Consider the following 24,867-nt stretch of genomic DNA (forward strand, 5'->3'; position numbering starts at 1 on the left):
ATTTGCCAAAATTCCGCTAGCGCTTTGGAATCATGCCAGTGGATAGAAGTATTTTGTTTTGTTTCTTATTACGTATAAAAAATTTTTTTTTTCTCTTTCATATTAAAGTACAGAATGACTCACTCCCACGCACGGGTTCTCCCATGTGGGATTAATTTCGTTTAGTTCCAAGTACTCAGTTATATTCTTATGGTAATCTGATACTGTATTTTGTAAAAATGTAAAAATGATTACTTTTACGAAATAAAGACATTTTGATTTGATTTGATTTGATTTGGTTGACTGGTTCCAGTCGCCGTAGGACCGGGAGTATGAAGTGACTAGTTTCAATCATATCCGGGAGAACAACCGACTAGTCGGTTGTTTTCCAACAATCGATTGAATCGGTTGTTTTCAATCAGTTGTTCCCATCACTAATTTCAATGGTCTAATGTACGAATTTTAACATGGTGTAGTATGTGATTGCGTGAGAGTGAGACATAAGGAGTTTAACCAACCATAACCATAGATAAAACGGTTTAACCAAGCGCTCCACCTCTAAAGAAGTTTTCGTTTGAATGTAGGTTAGGCCTGGTTAAAATAAGATAATTATTCTTTTATTTGGTGATTGACAACATTGGTTATGTCGTCTTTAAAACAAACTTCGATGAGTGCGTCACAGGTAAGAAATATGAACTTAGCCTATCCAGTATGATAATATAAAATAAGTTATATAGGCTAGGCCTACCCTGGTATAGGCCTAGGACTAGCCTACGTTTTGGGGCAAATGAAAAATCCACAGTTTTTCACATTCTTTTGTCCATTTGAACAACTTGATATTCAGGTTTTAACTTTGCTTTTTTTGTCGTGTCAACGCCAGTGGAGTCGTTAGTTAGCCAAATGAAGCTGTTACCAACATTAGGCCTAAGGCTAAAGTTAGGCCTAACAAATTAAAAAAATTGTGGCTAGGCTATAGGCTACGACAGGTTTAGACCAACGAGCACATAATATAAATAGAGGGGCTATACCACACTGCTTAGTGTCGCCAGTTCCGCCATATTGAATTGGTCAAGGGGCTCGAATTGGGTCGCTGCAGTGAACAACTTTTAATTGAACACGCACAGAATACACTGTGATTTAAGTGCCTTAGAGTGCAGATAAAATTTTCAAATTTTGCACAGTTGAAGTTTAGGCCTAGGTCCTTCTTCCACTAACAGTTCTATTTTAGTATCTGAAGTATTTATTTTTTAATTATATAACGATAACTAATGTGATGTTTTTATAATTATAGATTTTGACATGAAAAAGTTACTCTGTGAGGAAGTTTTTTATTTTTTGGTCAGGCGAGTTTTAAGTTTTATAAATGCCAAGGTCATTAAATGAGGTAATTTTTTCACTTGAAGCATTTTTTTGTGGGAGCCTTAGCTTAGGAGTTAGGGCGAGTTGAATAACGCTAAATATTTACTCATTTCTGCCACCGCGCGGGGCATGTGTGGGTCTCGATCGGGCATCACTGGATATTTCCAACGATATTTCTAACATGGCAACTTGAAAGTAGGATTGTTACTATATTGTACTTAAACACTGTTAGCAAAATTTAGTTAGTAATGCACATACAGTATTTTATATGATGTTATAAATATTCAATAAATACTAAAGCTTGAAACTATTTCAAAGTAGTGCGTAGTTTGTCTGTTATACATTTCATATCAACTAGTGTACCTGTTGCTCGAATTCAGGCAATTGCTCAGTATTACAGGCGTTATTTTAAAACGAATAACAATTATAATCTCTGATGATGACTCAAAGATTATGGAAATACTCAGGTAAATATTTAATTTCAACCAAGTCAGTAAATGTTTGTAGGAAACTCCTCGTTCCCACCACCACTCCTGGTTAAGTCTGGGACTTATTCCCCGTGAAAACCTTCTTTCTTTTTTGGCTTCAGCCACTTTCAATCCTCGTCCATACACATTATGTGTCCAAAAGCCTAACAGCACGACTCTCTTTCCCATACCACCCTGAGCGATAGGGATCATTGAGATTCCTTGTATGGATCTCATCATTAAATTCCTCAAAATGATGTAGCCTAATCTTGCAGTAAAATATTTCTTGCATATATTTTTGAGTAGTAAACTGTGGTGATTTTGGTCGACTTCTTTTTGAAAACAATGGTCCCCAGAAAAAAGTGGCATCCCTATAAACTGTACCATAACAGTAGTGGTCATTTTCTTTAGTACATTTATGTCGTTGGGAATATTTCTGCCGTCTATATTGATGTTATTCCTAAAAAACAAGTTTGGTTTCCTAAAAACCACAATTTTGCGGCATTAGTTTATCTTAACTTAAATAATTCACTGTTGAAACTAAGCTAAATAACTAAATAAAACGAAATCAATCCAAAATATGTCAACTATCATCATTCAACTCTACAGATTATACCTTACTACGGCTATAATTGTTTAAAAATATAAGATTTACAACAAATACTGCATGTCTGTTTGTGCGTTACAGTGGATTGTCGGATTGCACCACCGCGTAGTTCGACGCTCGCTAGTGTGGTGATTCATGCTTTCGACCGCCATCTTGGCTGGGTCGCGGCGCTCTGGACTGGCGACACTCCGGTGTACATCGCTTTAGAAGCGTGTCCTCTCTATATTATGTGCTCGTTGGTTTAGACCGGTTACAACTTAGGTTAATTGACCTAGGCCTAGGCTACTTCTGTCATTGAAGTCCGAGACGCTAACTTAAGTAACCATTACCGAAGTTAGGTTAAGTTGAAACTAGTTTACGCCACTGGTTTACAGTTTTTTTCATACGTCCCTTAGGGGTTTAAATACAGCCACATCCAAAGGCTGTAAATAAGTTAGGCCCTAGGTGCGATGACTTTGGATTAATGATATGTGAGGTGTGACCGTCAATAAACATCAGTGCACAGGAAATGTTACCTTCTCAGAGATGAGCCAAGGATGGAAGATGTTTGTGACGTAAGTCTTTCAAGATGGATATAAATATAAAGATACCTCCTCCTCCTCCGGAAACAGAGAGGCCGGAAAAGCGTCGGAAAATCGAGAGCCAAATTGACCAAAACTAGGTTAGGTTAATATGGATAAAGTTAGATTAGGTTGGGTTAGGTTAGAATTAAGGCTGGGTTAGGATAGGTTATCAATAAAATGGGTATTGTTAGTAACCTTACCTAACATAACCGAACCTAATCCCACCTATTTTTTTTAACCCTAGGGGGCGATGTCTACTTGTACCGGCGTCTAGTTGTACCTGCTGCATTTTGGTGACAGGCGTCTAGTTGTACCCCGTCCAAAGCTGTAGAGACAACTTGACGATGGTGCGGACGTCTAGTTGTCTCTACGTCTAGTTGTCTCTACGTCTAGTTGTCTCTACGTCTAGTTGTACCTCTTAAAAATCTACAGGTACAACTAGTCGGGAACGTCACCGTCTATTTGTACCTCATACGTCTGCGTCTACTTGTACCTCATACGTCTGCGTCTACTTGTACCTACGACTACTTGTACCTACGACTACTTGTACCTACGACTACTTGTACCTACGACTAGTTGTACCTACGCCTACTTGTACCTACGTCTAGTTGTACCTGCGGCTAGTTGTATCTCCCCTTCAACTTGTCACCGGTTTAAGAGATTTTTTTTATTCCTTTAAAAATCATACAATCTTACAACAATTTATTATAAACAACTTGCTCCAAAGCCAGGAAAATTTGGCTTGTCTGCAGCTCATTGAGAAACCCCTGTTCTTGACAACAACGTACTTGTGTCCCTTGGTCAGTCCTTATCCATGTTACACTTTGGTTTTCCTTATTTCTTGTCAAGATCTGCTATCATTGTTTTTTCCACTTAAACTCTACCTTTCTATAGAAAACTAACATTAACTAGCTTAAACAACAACTTTAAACAATTATCTTAAATAAATAAATTCAGAGTTTACAAAAACAAGTAATTGAGTAATAAAGTGTTTTTGTACGGTATTAGTCACAGAGAATATTACAACAAGTTCAAATTAAAAATTTATATGTTATTCTTATGTATATTACGTAAACTGGCGTAGTTTGGTAGTTGATGCATATACTTTGACAAATTAGTTTATTTCACACTTAACTACTAACTTTTCTAAAAAAAAACATCTCAATTACCTTCTATGCAAACGTAATTAAAGCTCAGTATTGAAATACCATTTAAAAAAATAACCCAGATATGACTTTTTTTGCGCGCGCTTATTAGTTCTTAGTAAAACTAATCTTATGTGTTGCAGTAAATAAATTAATGTGTTATGGTTGCCATGTTAAAATTGTTCATAATCATAAATTGAAATTCCATTGAAACTTAACTAATAACCGCCAAAATTTGTGAATTTAACGTGAGTTTCCTTTATATTGCTTTGCAATCGAAATACCTAATATTATGAATCCAATTAATCCAATCTAATCTGGCATGATGCTCGGTCCCTTATTTAAAGTTAACATTTCAAAGTTCTGAATACTAATTTCATAAGAAATTAATGTACAACTCGGAAACAAATCCAAACGGATGGAATGGTTAACAGATCGCTTGATTATTACAAATAATTTAATTTAGCCTTCTTATGGTTCCACACCAAAAATATCTATACTTGGACTTAGTTTTGCTTTAAATTACAAAGTATGCAAACGTTAAAACATCGTATTGCGGTGAAAAATATTTGCCAATCATACTCAATCGACTCGAAACACTGCAGTTCCTGATTTAATTAAGGGTATTATTAAAAAGTACTCGTGCAGTAATCAATTAAACAGGGTAACGAATTGAAGGATAGATACAACTAGACTATAAGGACGCAAAATACGCGTAGGTACAACTAGACGTAGGGACTACTAGACGGAGGGACCACTAGTCGTAGAGACTACTAGTCGTAGGGACTACTAGTCGTAGGGACAACTGGTCGCATCCGTACAAGCTAGGTGATACTACTTGTCGGTGGGATACACGTCTAGTTGTACCTACGTCTACTTGTACCTACGTCTAGTTGTACCTCCTAAAAATCTACAGGTACAACTAGTCGGGTGAGCCACCGTCTACTTGTACCTACGTCTAGTTGTACCTACGACTAGTTGTCCCTAGGCCTCGAGGTACAAGTAGACGGAGGGACAACGAGACGAAGGGACAAAGAGACGCGGTCCCAACCCTAGAGCTGGCAATAGTGTAACGCTGTACTGGCATAGGGATATTATTGATTATGTAATATCATTTTTAAACCATCATAAAAATTAGAAATAGCAACATAACTATGGATTGTTATATATCATTTTGTCCAGAACAAGACAAAGAACAATAATATAGGTGATTTACATGGTTACCACAAAAAATTTTTTTTTTAGTTTTTCCAAATTGTGGGCATTATTATTTTTTTTATAAAATGTTTTTATATTCCGTCGTATAGGCTAGCTAAGTGCATGTAAGACTTAGCATCATAAGGTAAATTGTAAAGTTGTGGTAAATTTTGTGCTGATTCCAAAAATATTTATATAGTTATATAGATTATTTTGTTTGATAGCTCTATTACTATGTCGATCGTACCCCCGCGCTAGTACCAAATAATCACCCAACCCGGAGGTCATGTACAAAACCGTACACCTTATACAATATATAATTCCAGGGTACTCTGGTTTGTATTATTTAACTTATTTATTACAACAGTACCTAGCCCAAAAAATTTAACAAAACTAAAAAAAAAAAAATTATTTATAGGCCTACCGTAACACCGGCATTGGCGCCGTATATCCGGCGTCGCCATTTCGGCCGCGACCGTTTGCGCCGTATATCCGGCGTTTGCCAGCGCTAGGGTTAAAGACCAACTCAACGTAATATTTAACCTAACCTAACCCAATTTAACAAATCTAACCTAACCTAACCCCTCTAATCCAACCCAACGTAATCTAACCTATCCCAATATAACCTTTTAACCTAGTTTTGGTCATTTTGGCGCTAACTCACTTTTCCAGCCAAATCTCCGTTAATATCCATCGGATCTTGAAAATTCTTGCAATAGGCTACTTGTTCAGCTTGCTCTACTGGTTAATTTGAGTATCCACATGACATATTTCCGCTTTTCCGGGAAAACGATAGGCCTACTTTTCCAGGGAAAATGACAATCATTTTTGTATTCAAGACGTTATTTGGCAAACAAAATTAGAAAAAAATTATTGTAGCGTGACGTACCGGTATGTGATCGATATAATTACCTTATTATAGGTTAACTAATAAAATAATAGCTGAAAAATCATGATTTTTAGTTGTAAAATGAGGCCAAATAAGGCTTTAAGCTCAGGATGCACCCAGGGCTAGAGATATACAAGGGCTGGCTCACTCCTTTAGTAACTTAATTTATTGTATCAATAAGTACAGTATTCTTAGCCATCGCTTTACAGCCTACTCCCATCCTTAAACATCTACTAAAGTTATTTTTTTATTTATTAAAATTGATTTTATACGTAATCCTATTTGAAAATCAATTACTTTTATAAAATACAGTAATACCTAATAAAAAATGTCCAACATAGTGCTTATTCGACATTAAATGTGCGGCAATACCAGCGCTCACATAGGCTAAGATATATGGTACCAGGAGCCCGAGGTACTGCTGTGACGTCACAGCGGCGGAGTGGTGGGGAGCCACCTGGCATCACTTTCTGAGCTCGCGTGGCCTAGCCCTTGTATATCTCTAGCCCTGGGTTGCACCTATCATTGAGCCCTTATTTTCTGTTTTAGTCATCTCAAGCAACGCCGGCACAGGAGTTCTCTATACGGGTTCCGAAGTAAGTAACAACATTTACTATAGCCTACACCTAGTCAATGGTAACAAGCAAATATTATAATTAACTTAGGGCCTGATTATTTACTCTGTTTATTTTACACTATACATTTTAATGTAATACCTATATAAAAGCACTATTCTTGTTCATTCAATTGCTCACTGGTTTAATAGGCTAATAACATGGCCTAGTTAGGAGTTGGTATAATTTTCTATGTAACTTGGACCTATTCAACTAGTAGTTGGTTAAAACTATTGTAAAGATTCTCATGCAACTTTATGGGCATTTATTTAAAATTATAAAATAACAAAAAAAAATTAAATAAATATTTGATAAAACCAGCGAACACATAACAAAATAGAAGCGCTACTCGGAGCGCAGGAGCGTGGCAGTCTGACTAGCCGACGAAACGGACAAAGATGGCGGCGCTAGCCTAGTCCCGACGTCTGCATCGCGCTGGTCGTCTGCTATGCTTCTTGTCAGTGTTGTTTACATAGGCTTTGTTTGAATGTAAAAATACTTTTGTATAAAAATTACTTAGGTTTTTCTGGAAGTACATTGTCATATTAGTATATTGTTGGAAATATCTTGTAATAAATCGATTGTTTTTACTGTATTATTGCCGACATAAAATTTATCTAATGAAAACCTTTACCCTCAAGTTCCTATAATGAATTATTCCTAACTGATTAGACAAGCACAAATTCGTTTAATCAGAGTTTACTTGGCTATTTCCAAAGTAATGGTTTAAGAATCGTTTAGGTTGATGTTAGCCTCCGGATTACCAATAAACACAAACATAATTACTCTATTTTAATGATAAATTAAAATAACAATAACCAGCATGTACTCTGGACGGATAAAAAAAAGAGTAAACTATAATAGAAATTAAAGCTGGTCTTAATTTAAGTAGTGTTACACGTTACGAAGTAAATTATTTATAAAAAAATAATTGAATAATTTATGAAGAAAATAATAATAATTCTTTTGAGTCTAGAATCAAATAAGAGATTTATAAATCTTAAGTTATTGTAATTCTTTCTGTACTTGAAAATGTCTTTAATATATACAATATTACAGTACAACAGTATAAATAAAACATTAAAACACTGCACGCTAAATGTATTGACGACGGCCCGGCAGGGCAGCGGGCGTGGCGCGGAGCAGCGGCAATGGACCCCTTTTGTACCTGATATTTTTAGAAAACCACGCAGGATAAAAATTTTTGGTGAATCGGATAGTTAAATTTGGTTATTTATCCACAACTTTCCCGCTGACGAAATTACTCTGACCAAAAAATAAAAAATTTCCTCGCAATACAACTTTTTCATGTCTGAATGTGAAAAATTAAACTACATAAGTAATACAAATATTTATAAATCAATTACTATCATAACTAATACATTTATATTAACACCATCGTTTTCCTCAGTATCATATCTACAAGTGTGCAAAATTTCAGAATTTTTGGTCAACTATTAATGTTGTTTATGATCGTGTATTTGTCGCGGGGTTTTTAATGCGAACTGTGCTCGCGGGTCTTGGATTCAGGCTGAATGACGGACCAAGATGGCGGATTTGGCCACACTTTCAGTGCATTTGGTTAAACGCCGTGTCCTCTCTATTATTATTATTATTATGTGCTCGCTGGATAAAACTTATTGACCTATATAAACAGTTTAAGAAAAAAAAGGGCTGCCTTGTAAAAAAACCCATTCTTCTTGTATTTAAACTGAATACCTAATAATTAAGCTTATTTCTTCAGTTTTTTATCTTATTCTTTTACAAAAAGTTATTTGAAAGTTGACTGACTTGTGGTTGGATAAAAAAATATGACTTATTCACTTTAAATTGCTTTACTGTCAATTAAATATTTTTGAGAAGGTTTTGGTCTAAGATTTGTTTGAATAGAATTGGGCATTTACCCAAAATCACAACAATCAATGCCTTATAAATAGACAGACTGTAGGCCTACCCAGTAAAGCTTTTTAGGACCAGATTCCCAATAGGCCTAGGTATCGTAGGTGCTGGTCTGCAGTACTAATTTTTAGTGGTAAATGTTGAGGCATTACAAATAATAGGCCTATTAGGATGGTTAAATACCATAACAGAAGAGCGGGGCAGTTTATAAATCTGTAAAAGCCATGAATGTACCCTAATAGGACCATGCTTATTATCTATACTTATTTAATACGCAAGCAGATTTTTTGTGACAATTACTCCTCCGAAACTACTGAACCGATTGTCATGTTTTTGGTGTCATTGGAAAGAGCGTAACGTGAAGTTGTGCAGGAAACTTTCTTTTTAAGGAAATAATTAGAGAGTGAGGCCCTAGGGCCCTTTAAAGTTTCATATTTCTCCATAAGGATAACATGGGAGATGATTTTTATTTACAGAAACATATGTTTGTTACTTGAAAATAGTCAAAGTCTACTACATAATAATTACTGTGTGTTATGACTGTTAATGAAATAAAATCTATAACATTTAATGAAAAAATTAAATACTTAGGAGTAAATTTTTCTGAAAGCATAGTATTTGACTCTGAAAAAACAATTAGTTCATTGATAAACAAAATTGAAAAATTAACATGTTCTCCTTTTTTAAGGTCTGAACAAAAAATGTATGTATTGAATCATAATATTTGGCCATCTTTAATATATCCTTTTCAAACCGCACCAATTAAGAAAATTACAATGAAATTCTTTGACGATGTTGATAAAGTGATAAGATCAACAACAAAGGAAATCTTAGATCTTCCAAATGATATGCCAAATTCTATGTTTTATACAAGTACTAAAAACAAAGGGATTGGGTTATGTAAATCAATGTGGGAATCATCAATCCAACATATAAACATATGTCGCGTATTAAAACAAACGGGAAACCCCTACTTACTTAATATTCGTCAATTTGACGAAGAAATTAGGTTTTGTCTGGAAAAATTGAATTTAAGTATTGAATTTATTGAATCAAAACCCAAGATACTGCGAGAAACCTTACGAGACTTAGAGTATAAAAATTGGTGTAAACTTCCATACAAAGGGAATGGGGTGGTTCTTTTCAAAGAATGTAACAAGATCAATAAAAATTTGGCTAGAGGTTGTGGCCTCACAGAAGCTGAGTTCAAACAATACTTGAAAATGGTCGGAGATGTTATTCCTCTTAGAAGTCTTCATGGGAGATCCAGGGACGGGAACCAGTGCAGGCATTGTCCTGTATCTGAGAAATTTACTCTTGAAACTCTTGCCCACGTCCTTGGAAAGTGCCCATTTAGTAGTCTTCTACGAAATACCCGCCACCATACCATCAGAAAAATCATAGCTGATCAATTCAGAAAGAAAAGTTACGAGGTCTATGAAGAGGTCACGGCTATAGAAGAAGAGGGCTCTGTGAGGCGGAGTGACATCATTGTTATAGACAAGGAGAAAGATTTCGGTCTCATTATAGACCCAACAGTTCGTCTTGAAACAAATGAAAATCAGCCACAGGAAGTCCATGAAGAAAAAGTAAATATTTACAAGAAAACTATCCCATATTATTCAGAGAAATATAAAATATCAAAATTCGAAGTATATGGACTACTCATTGGATCAAGAGGAACAATTCCTCAACAAGTTGAGAAATTTTGGAAGAAATTCAAGTTGGAAAATCAAGTGCTATATTTAATATCTTTAACAGCCATAAAATTTTCTATTAATATTATAAGAAACCACCTATATAACAACTATCATAATTAGGTTTAATCAAACTTGCAAAATTTAATGTAATATTATTCTTTGTTCTACAGCAGACTACAATGTGTAGTAAGATTTCAATTTTTTTAAAATAAATTTGAATTTATATTATATACTACATTTCAATCAAGGATCAAGGATTGTGTACCTTGAAGTCTACCCATAATGGATCTTAATACGCCCTACTTTATTTTAATGCTGGGAATAGTAAAATTTAGTTGAGAATAAGTTACCATGATTTAGAAAACTTTACTATAATAATTTATGTATTTAAAATCACAAATCTTTGACATTATTAAATCATTTTAAACAAAACAGCTGATTGACAAATCAAACAAATCATCTACTTCATGTGAATAATGTTGTTACACATAGTTTTTTTTTTTTACCAATAACTTGAGTCTTTTTTACTTCTGGGTGTATTTTGAGTTTGCAGTTATGAAAGCACCGAGCCAAGTAACTTTTATCTAATTTTCTTTATAAACTAACGGTATTAATGAATTAGTACATGAACTTGACAAGTTAGGTAATTAACTGTCAGTATGCCAAGGGGAAGAAGAGTGGGCCCTCGAAAACGGACGAAGGCGGAGACACCCATCTAGAAAATCCAACTGAGTTTTTAAATATAGAGGTCAGTGGATTGCCAAGACACAGATTAGACTAATAAAAGGGGGCAGTGGTTTTATTGATGTGGAATATTAATACATCAAAAAGGCCTCATTAATGGCACAAGGCTTCATGTGATCAGAATGGTTAACAACTTAATAGAATGTAAAGTCTTAACTGGGACAAGTGAGTGGGGAGATATTTTGATTTCGAGGATAAGAATGTGCCCATCTGAAACAAACTTAAGTTACCTTTTAAAATGGAAAGATGCTAATTTATGTTATCTTTGGCATTTGCAGCACAAGCCCTTTAATTAAAGATCGGCACTGTTCTTACCCAGATCAATTTCAGTCATGAGCAACTGTATTGTATGTTGTTTTAAGTAAGGCTACATCTTTTAATAGGATACGCATATTCATTACGGAGAATTCCGACCAGGGTAATCTTCCTGAAGGTAACTTTAAGACTAAAATCGTAGTATTCGTGGAAGTGCTTTTGTGATAAAAATATTGTTTTTTTAGTGTTTATATTTAAAAGTATATTCTCCAAACAGCATTGTAAGGCCTTCAAAATATGCTTCATAGGCCTATTGGTTTGATATGATAAAATGTTTTGTTAAATGTGTTTTAAAAATCTTTAAAAAATAACTAGGAACACACTTGAACTTGAGCACTTATTAATTTACAAAAAAAAAAAAAAAATACACATACAGCTAGAAAATAACTGGACTGCTTTCCTTCTAAAGCTTTATTATTACTGTATTTAATTTTCGACGTCAAGTCAATATATAACACGATGAGTTTGTTTTCTAAATTCCTATGTTATTTTGCGGGGCATTGAGCCGCACAGGTTCACTAGTTACACTTAAATCTAGACAAATCATTTTTAGGAGCACCTGTTTTCTGTAATGTTTAACCATATAGTCAATGGTTCAAGTCAATTGAACAGTTATTTAATATGATACTAAGTAATCTAATATCGTTTACAGCCTAAATAATATGTTGATCGATGACGTTTAATATCTATAATGTACAAGTATTTGTAGGGCCTCTAGGAAGAGACATCACGTTATGAGGTTCAACTCAGTTCTCAACGTAGACTTTGCAAAATGGGGTCCAGTGAAGATGGAAAGGGAGAACAATGCAAAGGAATTTGCAAGACCTGATGATGACATGCCAAAGTAAGATTTGTATTTTTTTCCTTTTTTAATATAGAGGGTGAACTTCAAAATAATCCTAGTAAGCTAAAAATTGTTTAAATGTGAAGAGACCAGGGACCAAATGTTAGTAAGTTTTTATTTTTATAGAAGAGAAGATCTTGATTAATTTTTGTTATGGAACGCTGTAAAAACCATATTGAACGTTTTAAAAACTATCACAAGGCTTCAACACTTTTAGAAATATTCAGAAAAGTACATAAATGTTTAATTTCATTTGTTGTCTTGTTGTCTGCCATCTTTGGGTTTGATTGATTTTGTTGACACTAGGTAGATACCAATACTTATGCTTCAACATTTCAGATTTGGTGCTGGTAGTGAATATGGCAGAGAGGCTAAGGAAGAGGCTCGGCGTAAGAAATTTGGTATCGTTAGCAAAAAGTATAAACCAGAAGATCAGCCATGGATACTCAAAGCTGGAGGCAAAACTGGAAAGAAGTGAGTATTCTCATTGCGTTGACTATTTGGATAGGGTTTAATCATTGGCTATTGGATACTGAAGTAGACATCCCATCTATACGGATCAGTTGTTGCCAAATTTGTATTAAAAAAAAACATAGTTGTGTGAGCCAGTCACAGAATGCGCTGATGTCTAAAATTCTATTTCTACCTTATTTTTTTTTTTTTTTTGCTGACATAGTTGATGGGTCATAACAGTTGCTTTAGCTCACCTTGTTCCATCAGTTGACTTGAAGTTTGTGTATTCAACAGAAAACAGTAATTTGCATCAGCGCAATCTAGGGGTCTGCGGTACAGAAAATTTAAGGTCGGTACGGTTCGGTACGGTACAATATTTTGTACCTCGGTTCTCGGTACAAAATCGGTACGGTACGCGGCTACCCGTATTTTTGCGGTTTTCTTCTCAGAACTGTATCCAAACCATTATTTTTAACTTTAATACATAGACATTACTATGAAAATGGATAGTATCCTACATTCATGGTTTTCTAACAACAATTACTGTACCACATATTATTAAAACAAAACCTTTTACTACTACGAGGATTGTGTCAAGAAAAATCACAGTTGAGATAAAGGCTTTACCTATTTTACTCTGAGATACTTTGAATAGCCATGATAAAGTAGTTTAAAAATAGGATGAGAGTTTTTATGAATAAACATGTTTGAAACATTTATTGACAAGATAATTTCACAAAACTGATAAATGATTTCCAACCAACACAATGTCTAGTTGTTTTATTTTTTATTTTAAAAACATATAAAATCATTCAGTAGAAGACAGTGTAGTTTTGCCAGCTGTTCACAGCAGATGACAATGAAAAACTGGAGGTTATGATGAAGTAATGGCAAAGACCATTTTTTTTTATCAGCTTCAAAACTAGTTAAGTTATAAGATGGATACAATTCTTGCAAAGTTTTTTTCTGAAACTAAAATTTGGATTATCACAGAGTAAGATTTGATGTTGGGCAATTAGACTTTATAACTGTGTAAAAGGTGTGTATCCCTGAATTTATAAATTGCATTCTACACTTATTCACTGCCAAACATAATTCAGTAGAACCTTGATGAACCGAGAATTACACTAGCCTACATAACTTCATTACCCCAAGTAAAATACCAAGATAATTTTTATAATTGTATTTGAATCGTATAATCTTAGTTTGTTAAAAATGGATTGTATGTTCAACAATAATTGCAGTCCATTATTGTTAAGCAGTATGGTCCCAAATTATTGTTTTTGATTTTGAAACATCACAGTTCATTTGACAAAATTATAGTTGAAGCAGCTCAATGTCAAGTCACGCACGCTTGTGCAATAGTTTGTTTACATGCTTTCTCCAGACCACGGGGGAGGGGAGGGTCTGATAAGCCGTCTATTGTTCACCCCCAAGAAGGTCCGACCCTCATTAGTGCCGCTCGGCTGCACTCAGTGGGGAACCCAATACCACAAATCAATCTTTTAAATGAATACAAATATTTGGTAATAATTGTTTTATTAATATTCACCTTGAAATTTCAATAAATTTGGTGTAAAATTTGACAAAAATCTGCCATTTGGACCGATTATTAATACAATACCAAATACCAATAAAGTAGTACCGTACATTCATTGGTAATTAAATAATAGGTAAAAATTTACCGATTTTCGTCAAGTTTTACCCCCTGCTGTGCGCTATGTCACAAAAGCTGATAACGACATGGGTGATTAGTAACCATGGCAACTTGTTGAATGCGTGATGAAGGGAAACCCAAGAAATAGAAGAACAAAGAGAAAGAATGACGTTGTTATCTTTATACCCTTTTTACAATTTCCGTTATTGTTATCTTTATGTAAGATTTTATGATTTTGTTTTATAGGTTTATAAAATATTCTTTTTAACTACGGGAATATCAATTTATAATTTATCAACGTGCTTCTCTTCTGAAACAGCAATACCGGATGCATAATAAAGGTCAATGCCCTAAAATATCACGATTGTGCAATATTGTATTTTGATGTTGAAATTAAAATTACGACAAAAGTTTGTATATATCCATGGTCGTCAATAGAAAGATAAAATATCCATAACAAATATTTAATTTATAAAATAAGATTGTAGATTTGTTACAAGTTTAATATGTAGCCATAAACAGTTTTATGGCAGTAGGCAATGGCCAGCGGCAAATTCAATATTCACGAAAATACTGATTAAGTTAGAGATAACATTAACAATCATCATAAAACTATTATTTTTATGATAAAACAGAATTGGGGAAAGTCGTAAAGAAATAAAAGTGATAAAACTCAACAGTTCTTGGAATACTTCAATACAACAATTATTGTCGTGATAAAATGTTAATGGATTTGGGACTGCTTATGGGTTTTATATTGCATCATCACGCTAGTAATAAATTATGAAGATCGTAAACAAACATCTGATAAGACTTTTATGTGCTCGGAACAAACTGCCGTTGACTACGATAGTAAACTGAAAGTAATTTATTATTATAATAGGCTGTACCGAACCGAATTTGTACCGTGTAAAATGCTGTACCGAACCGATGACGGTAATTAAGCTTGTACCGTACCGTACCGACTTTTTCGGTGCACCGCAGACCCCTAGCGCAATCTGTGATTTACAGAAACTACGACAATTTTGATTTAAAAACTACCGACAACTTTAACATGGGGATATGGGGATGGGATGCCTAAGTGTATTAACTGTCCAAGGTTTAATCTAAAATTTGTTTAGGTTGTACCTTTCTGTTAAACATAAAGCATTTCTTTAACCTTATACAATTTCTGGAGGAACCAATTGTAATTAAAAGTAACCTGATTTTTGCGTTAACATTATTGGCTTTTTTTGTTTACCATTCAATGTCAACCTTTTGTTAGATAGCATCATTAATTCATAGCCTAATGACAAGAGACTTTAGGGTTCAAGCCCGGATTGGGATTGATCCAGCAACCAATATTTAAGTTGAAGGTGAACACTGTAATTTACTCTGCTACATTTTACACATTGAACAATGATATGTTGTGATTTGTATACGCGACATTGTAATTGTATTGATATATAACTTATTGATATCACTCTGTTGGTTAAATGTATAATTTTCTATTTGATATACTGTATTTTGTTGATGACTCTGGTTCTATTGAGTACCTATGCTTTTTTCACATAACAAAAATCTAAATCTAACGTCTATGTAAAAAATAATATATACAGTTAGCCCATTTAGTCATACAAACACTGATCTGTTGTTTCCAGATTCAAAGGTATCCGTGAAGGTGGAGTGGGGGAGAACGCAGCTTACTATGTGTTCACGCACGCTGCAGACGGAGCCATCGACGCCTACCCTCTGTGTGAATGGTACAACTTCCAACCCATCAACAGGTACAAGTCACTCTCGGCAGAGGAGGCTGAACAAGAGTTTGGAAGGTAATTGTGTTAAGATCGATAATGCTTTAAATATAATTTAATAAGTGTACAGAGAAGTAAGGTGCAGAGGAAAACATGTATGGGACGACCATGCGCTTTCAGCTGTAGTATGTTGTGCGGGAAATATATAAGGAAGAGCCAGAGTGGCGGTGTGGAAATTCCTATTGCACAGTGTACAGCGTCTTCCTCCACCGTGAGCATTGCAGTGCTTGAGTGCAAGGGAGAGGTGTTAGACTTTGCCCTAGACACCAGCGACTAGTGCTAGACACCACTTAACATTGAATGTTTCCTTTGTACCTTACCTCTCTGCAATAAGTGTAACTATTGCTAGTTTTGTTAAGTTACAATCAAAGACAACACATACAAAATCTAGGAATTGTTTTGAAAAAGAGGATAGTTCATCTAGTTTAACTCGGTAGGGTCCAGAGGCTAACAGATCATATAACATAACACTAATATTTGACCTAATATATGACTTCTTGGAGGGTAGATTGAAGAGAAATGTCAGTTAAAATTTTAAACTGGCACAGTCTTCAATGTTGCCAACTGTTGCCACCATATAAAAAAACTAACCTCTTAAAAACAAACTTACTGCCACTCAGCATTCCTTTAAAATATTATCTAATATCTAGAATTTACCAATATAACATCTAATAATCTAGTAATTGTCTAGTACAGTAGTACAGTACTTTAATGTGGTTTTTCTTAGTGTTAATAGATTAGTGTTTACCTACAGATTTTTTTTCAGGCGAAACAAGGTGATTAACTACTTTTCTCTGATGTTGCGGAAACGGTTGAGGAATGACGAGGACGGAGATTTGGATGAAGAGGAAGGGAAAACAAAGCGAGGAAATTCAAAAAAGTCTAAAGGTAAATTAGAATAAAAACAATTTTGTGAAATCCTAAACTGTAGAAGCCCTTGTGTAAAACTTTGCAAAACCAACAGTAAAATTGATATTAATAATAAGCTTATGTTTAATACTGTAGTAAGCAAATCAAAAGTCTTATAATTTAATACAGTAAGGGATTTTTTGTATTATAAAGGAATAAAGTTCACTTAGCTTACCTGATAAAATTAGAATCCAGGATCTAATAGATAACAATATATTAATACAAACATGGCAATGATATTTAGTTCTGATGTAGGACTTCTGTAGAGAGTAGGTTGAAGAGTATTGCCAGGTTAAAGTTTAAAACTAGAGTGATCTTCAGAGTTGCCAACTGTAACCACCGAAAAAAGCCTAGATATTATGTTACTGCACTATAAAAAACACACACACAACAAATGTTCTGTATTCACACAAAACTTAAAACTTTCAGGAAAACTACTTAAACACTAGCTAAGAGGGTTGGGGTCATTATCTCAAATTGAGGTTAGGAGGATTTTTTGAGTCTTTGGTTGGCTACCCTACCTCTGAAATCGAACTGTTGCACTGATTGTGTTATTTATTTATTGTGTTTGTACCCTGACGATGCCGTATTAACGGTGAAACATGTCGGTTTTTAACCTAACATCAAATCATTTGGATTACTTGACGAGGTAATTATACCACAATATTATAGTGTTGCACTCAGGGTTGTCAGCGGCTGGGAATTCCGGGAAAATCGGGAACTATGCGTAAATTTTAACAGCCGTGAAAAAACCGGGAAATATGCGTGAAAATCGTATTATTCCGTGAATTTAATTGATATCGTTAATACAGTTTTTTTTCAAGTAATTTTAATAGTTATAAACCGTTTTGCAATACTTTCTTGATTGATTTTATAGTAAACCAAAATTTACGGTTTACTGGCGAGTGGCGATGGTTCGGAAGAAGCAGAAGGTAAGTTAGATGTACACTACCTACCACCATGAATAGGCCTACGCGGGAAGCCGACGCCGCCGGTCGCCGGAAGCACTTAGTTAAATATACTCGCAACTCGAGTCGAGTAGAGGTTAAAGCCGATTTCGTTGATGTTTGACAAGTAAATAATAAGAAAGGAAAATGTTTGAGTTTTATTTAATCCCTCAACCCCTTTCATTATTGACATACTAGGCCTAATAATAATCGGCAACCTAGGCATCGCTTGCGTCATCCATTTCACTGACAGCGACAGCTGACACTGGGTGATGGTGATAGTGATAGGTAGTGGTGTGCACTGTGCAGCGAGTGCGATGTATTGAAATTTCAATTCGATTCTAAAAAGGGATGTATCGATTATCGTCATCGATACCACCATCCATTGGTTACCACTTGGACATTGGTATCGGTTCGGTACCAAGACTCGATTGTCAAAAGTCGATTCCGATAACACCGGACACCCGACAGGGATAAATATTTTTTTAACATTTATTAACTTTATAGCTACAGTATTAGTTTTGTAATCACGATTAGTTTTGTAATCACGGTTAACAATTTTCATAGCCAACATAGAAACTATCTAGTTCAAAACAGCGACGGTGCCGGTGACATTGTTTAGCTTCAGCTCATTGCACAACACAATCTACATTTCAAGATGTCAGACTCAACTCATGAGACAACCGGCGCGCGAATGTCCTGCCAACACGAAATTAATTATACTAAACAATGTCTGTATCAATAAGTCAGACATTTAGATGTACTAGGTGGCGTTCGCAGAGGCATCCACAAAATTGAGCGGAGTCATCAAGGGTTCATATTATATTGTTTTTGTCTTACTGCAGTAAAAACAGTATTTTTTCATGCATGCGCTGCGGGTCTAAAGTAGCATTTTTAATATTTAGGGAGTAAAAATCGTTTTTAGCCTCTATGGAGTAAAAATCAGCTGTTGTCAACTCAGTTGTAAATTTCGATTGTAAACGATTGCATGTATCGAAAATATGTATCGATTTGTGCTTCGTAATCATTTTAACATATTACAGTCTACAGTCTCTTCCCGTAGCATTTTAGCATTGCAGATACATTAATCCATTCCCAAACTCAACACTGCTCACCTTTACTACTTCCTTCACCACACCCTACGTCGTGGACCTGTTTCCCTCTCTTCCCATAGCATTTTAGGATTGCAGATACATTAATTTAATTGCCAAAGACAGTTCCCACACTCTGCGCTGTTAGCCTTACTACTTCCTTCACCATTTACTACGTCATTGGCCTGTTTCCTTCCTTTCTCATAGCATTTAAGTATTACAAATTCATTTATCCATCTGCTCAAACGGTTCCCCCACTCTGCACTGCCAGCTTTTACTACTTCCTTCACCACTTACGTCGTGGACCTGTATTCATCGCTTTCCATAGCATTTTAGTATTTTAGATACGTTAATCTAATTGCAACAAACATCCCCACTGTCCGTACTGCTAGACTTTACTACTTCTTTCACAATTTCCTATGTCTTGGGCATGCTTCCATCCCTTCTCATAGCATTTCAGCATTGCAGATACATTAAAACTGCTACAAACGGTTTCCAGTTCCCACACTCCACACTGCTCACCTTACTACTTCTTTCACCTGTTTCTACGTCGCGGATCTGTTTCCCTCTCTTCCCATAGCATTTTAAGATTGCAGATACCTGAATCTAATCGTCATAAACAGATCCCACACTCCGAACAGCTCGCCTTTACTACTTCCTTCGCCACTTCCCACATCGCGGACCTGTTTCCCTCCCTTTCCGTAGCATTTTAGGAACGTTGTGACCTTAATCTAATCGTCATAAACAGTTTCCATACTCCAGACTGTTCACCTTTACTACTTCCTTAACCTCTTCATACGTCACGAACCTCAAGCTAGTGTCGTCATTTGATTATAGTACCTGGGGACCGAGCTTTGCTCTGGGAAAATCATTAGTTCACTCTGAAAGCACCGTAGTATTGGAGATGCATAAATCCACACATCTACATCCTACACAATTTCCTACGTCATGGATCTGTTTCCCTCCATTCCATTGCATTTAAAGATTGCAGATACCTTAATCTAATCGTCATAAACAGTTCCCACACTCCGGACTACTCCTCGCCTTGACTACTTCCTTCACCACTTCCTACGTCGCGGACCTGTTTTCCTCCCTTCCCATAGCATTAGGATTGCAAATACCTTAATCTAATCGTCATAAACAGTTCCCACACTCCGGACAGCTCACCTTGACTACTTCCTTCATCACTTCCTACGTTGCGGACCTGTTTTCCTCCCTTCCCGTAGCATTTTAGGTTTGCTGATACCATAATCTAATTGTCATAAACATTTCAAACACTCCGGACAACTCGCCTAGACTACTTCCTTCACCACTTCCTACGTCGCGGACCTATTTTCCTCCCTTTCCATAGCATTTTAGAATTGCAAATACCTTAATCTAATCGTCATAAACAGTCCCCACACTCCGGACAGCTCACCTTGACTACTTCCTTCATCACTTCCTACGTCGCGGACCTGTTTTCCTCCCTTCCCGTAGCATTTTAGGTTTGCTGATACCTTAATCTAATTGTCATAAACATTTCCAACACTCCGGACTACTCGCCTTGACTACTTCCTTCACCACTTCCTACGTCGCGGACCTGTTTTCCTCCCTTCCCATAGCATTTTAGGATTGCTGATACCCTAATCCTATCGTCATAAACAGTCCCCACACTCCGGACTGCTCGCATTTACTACTTCCTTCATCACTTCCTACGTCACGGACCTGTTTCCCTCTATTCCCATAGCATTTTATGATTGCCTATACTACTTCCTTCACTACTTCCTACGTCACGGACCTGTTTCCTTCCCTTCCCATAGCATTTTAGGATTGCAGATACCTTAATGTATTCGTCATAAACAGATCCTAGACTTCGCACTGCTACCCTTGACTACAATGTATCGAGTAATCTTAAGTATAATCTTTGCTCAATATTAACAAGTGATGTTTTTCCTTTTGTACTGTATTTGTAATTTCCTAGTATACTGTGGGTAGTTGGCTTATTATGAGCACATGCTAAAACTTCAAATCTTTTGTTTACTTTTTACTTGTTATTTAATTCAGCCAACATGGTTACCTAGCAACCCATAAGACTAATGTTAAAAAAATGTGATTTTCAGTTTCATTTTTCTACGGATTCCTGAGAGACTTTTTTAACGCTATATAGATGTTGGCACTCACCGATATGGTCTTTATCACCATGCAAAATTTGAAAACGATTGATTCAGCCGTCTAGGAGGAGTTTGCGTATTACGAAATGCATAAAAGTCGACGTATAATAGCTTCGCTCGCTTCGCTCGCTCCGCTCAATTATTTTTATTTTTAGTACAAAATAAATAACCTAAACACGTCGAAATGTTCAGTTTCCTCCCTGCAATATTCAACCATTAAACTTTAACATCGTCATCGTCGTATGGTTAGGCTTGCTTTATATTGCGCCAAAAAGTAGGTCCATATTTATCTGTACAGTACTATCTACCTGATTAAAGAGTTTAGTTTAAAGTGCTACTATGACACAATGCATTTATTGAAAAATATCATAAGCCTTAGTCCATGTAGATTTTGTAATGTTATAATGAATGGTGAATGTTGACAATAAAAGTATGTAACAACAGTTCTCATTGGTCAGGAGGCGACAATGCACTACCATGTCAGCCAATCGACTTTCGTGTTTCAATGGAGCAAATGACGATTGCTAGACATCGTTTTATGTGCTTTGCTTATTGTGGGTGGGAAGGGTATCGATAATTTATCGTGATTCGAGATCCGATATGTAGTACGTGTTCGTTTATGCATAATGAGTATTTAAGTATAAAAAACTAGGTTAGTTACAGACAGGTTCAAAACATCGGTTGTTACGATCCATTTTTGACACCCCTACAAGGAAGTTATAGTGACGTCGTGCATAAGGGCCAGGCAGGCCGGTTCACAGTGAATCCACTCTGCCGAACCTATACTCTTGGTATCATCGGGAACATAGTCAAACACTTTTGTTACTAAATAAAACTATGGCATGTTTTATAAAAGCACTCTTTTGGAGATTCTAGTCCCTAAACATAATCTTTATTGTAGGCTAAAAGTAAAACTTATCTATTGCCATACTTTACTCCACAGACGTCGACTTATTCTACAACTCTTTAAAAAATACCAGGTTTCAGTCAAAATACTTTTGTAAAAATTGACAGTGTGCTGTTTTAACACAGTCATTCCTTGACCACGATCGTTTTTACTTCTTATAGAGAAAAGACTCTCCTTACAAAAATTATTTATAGGTCAAGATGTATGTAGTTTTTTAATAGTATAACTGCAATTGCTTTTAAAAATAAATACAAAAACTGTCAAATGACTTAGATTAATACTTGTAGGCCTAAGCCTATTTATAAATTAGAGGAAACTTTATTAGACCTCATCACAGTCAAATTCAAACATTTGCAGTGTTTTAAAATAATTAACACTCAGAAACGTTTGTGTAATGGAAATCTGCAAGCGACTGACGCCAAGGGTAAGGGAGGGCATGTGAACCAGGCTTTAGAGCAAACTTTCTCTTTTCCTACACCATGTCCCGTTAGACGGTGGGCGGGGCTTCACACTAAATAAACACTCAGTTCATTCATTCACATTAGAGAATAGTTTTTGTGGCAGTGACGTATGTCTCTGTAATACAACCTTATAGTAACCTTTTATAAGCATTATTAAACAATTATTACACACAAGTAAGAAGAGTGGCCTTTATTTGAGTTTGAAACTGATCAAATGACTAGTCTAGCCTACTGTACTAGCTTGATCAATTAATGTTTAAGGTAATAGAATTTATAACCTCTGATAATTCTGAACAAATTATTAGCCAAATATAGTATTATGAGTGGATGTTATCAAAATGGCACCCATAATGACCCACCGCGCTACCCCTTACCCGCCCGACCATCAGTGCGTCACTAATTAATTATGTGTCACGAAGTGTTCACCGTTTCATCGGTCGGGGCTTACGTAGTCCCTTGGGCAATTTGGCTTGCTTTTTTTAAATTTACTGATAAGTGTAACTTGTGTCGTGCCGTTCTTATAAGTATACTTATAAGTAAGTATAATAGACACCGGGAATTCCGTACTTTTTAACCGGGAAAACCGGGAAAAATGTGTGAATTTCGTTTATAGATCCTGCTGACAACCCTGTGCACTGATCTTTGGGTATAGACTTTATGGCGTAGCAGGAATCAAAATCTAAGTTTTTTTTCAGTCAGCATGGATTGCTACCTATAGGTTTATCTTTGCGGGGTTTTAACATCTTGCCTGTGTCCATTCATCCGAGTGTAGGACTTTCGGCCTGGGGTGATTATGAGAAACTTACCCTCCGCAACAAACAATAGGGAACGTGGGTAGCTCTGAGTCTGCTGTCCCCAAAAGATTCCCTATAGGTAAATTGAAAAGATTATGTGGGTAAGAGGGAAGTAGGGAAGGGGTGATATGGGGTGTTTGACACAGCAAGCTGGCCAAAAACTATGAATAGGATTAGGTACGGTACTTCCAAGAAGGACCTGAGCCCCAGAGCACTCCAGAGCAAGAGCAGGTATTAGATGGATTTAAATCTAAGTTTGGGCTAGTTTAGTTACAAACACCGTGCTAAAAGTTGTATATTTAAACAGTTTTTAACCAATTTTAACGACGATTTGACGACATATGTGTCACCTCAGTTCAAGATACAAAAACAGTGGATATGTATAAATTGACCATCATAATATTAGTTATAGATATTATAGTTTTGTATATACATTATAGCTTTTATAGATAGGCTAGTGCAGAAGGTGGGGCCACCATCCGCCTATTGTCACTATAGCTTTCATAAATCACAAACGTTGACGAATTAGTCTCACTTAATATGATTTCAAGGCTTGTTTACATAAGAATCGGATGCATTGCACGACGTCCAAGTGCCACGACGTCCAATAATATTTATTCAGTGCCACGACGTCCAAAACATAATTTTTGAGTTGTTGCACGACGTCCAAGTGCCACGACGTCCAAAAGTACAGTAACTGCCAAAAATATAGCCTTTCTACAAGCTTTGGACGTCGTGACACTTGGACGTCGTGAAACAGCGCACTATAGAATTGTAAAAAAGTTACATTTGCGGGAGTGTTGCACGACGTCCAAAGTCGCTGCCAGTTGCACGACGTCCAAGTGCCACGACGTCCAATAAATATTTGACTGTTGCACGACGTCCAATATAGCTCAGCGCTGTTGCACGACGTCCAAGCTCCTTCATGATGACCGGTTACGATGACCGGCTACTTGCCGAATAGTGTTCTCTCGTGTAAAATGCTTATGGAACGTTTATTAGTTATATATACATTGGTATATGATCTTGTTCAGAAATATATATACTATGAATATTTGAACCATTAATTGAAACATCATAAAGTAAAAAAAACATAAAAAAAATAAACAAGGCAACAGTTGGAAAACTATAAGGTTTACATGGTTTGAAAAATGATGACATTTTGTTAACAACCGATCAACTTCATTATGTTTGGAGTAAGCTTTTAAATACTTATTTTTTCAAGACTAGATGAATGTACATTGATCAACATGATCTTTGAAAACTATTTTTATACCCTCATTTTAATTTTTACTAGTATAAAGAATAGAATGCCTTTTTCGAACTGTTTTTTAGGCTTCAATTAAATGTCTTTATGTCGCAAATATGTTTATTAATAGTATT

General features: G+C 35.7%; 1 protein-coding gene across 1 annotated transcript in view; it reads left to right on the plus strand.

Annotated features, from left to right (window-relative positions):
- The first annotated feature begins 434 nt into the window (after nt 1-434).
- LOC128994253 (general transcription factor IIF subunit 1-like) overlaps nt 435-24,867 on the plus strand; it is a 41,119-nt gene continuing 16,686 nt past the window's right edge. Inside the window, exons 1-6 of the mRNA XM_054418663.1 lie at nt 435-661; nt 6,756-6,802; nt 12,188-12,322; nt 12,662-12,796; nt 16,073-16,243; nt 16,992-17,113. Of these exons, the coding sequence (XP_054274638.1) occupies nt 623-661; nt 6,756-6,802; nt 12,188-12,322; nt 12,662-12,796; nt 16,073-16,243; nt 16,992-17,113 (649 nt within the window). The 5' untranslated portion in view covers nt 435-622. The remainder of the gene's footprint in view (nt 662-6,755; nt 6,803-12,187; nt 12,323-12,661; nt 12,797-16,072; nt 16,244-16,991; nt 17,114-24,867) is intronic.

This window comes from Macrosteles quadrilineatus, unplaced genomic scaffold (genome assembly GCF_028750875.1).
Source record: "Macrosteles quadrilineatus isolate MER2022 unplaced genomic scaffold, UCM_ALF_1.0 Scaffold_5__1_contigs__length_97177068, whole genome shotgun sequence".
In the NCBI taxonomy this organism is placed as follows: domain Eukaryota; kingdom Metazoa; phylum Arthropoda; class Insecta; order Hemiptera; family Cicadellidae; genus Macrosteles; species Macrosteles quadrilineatus.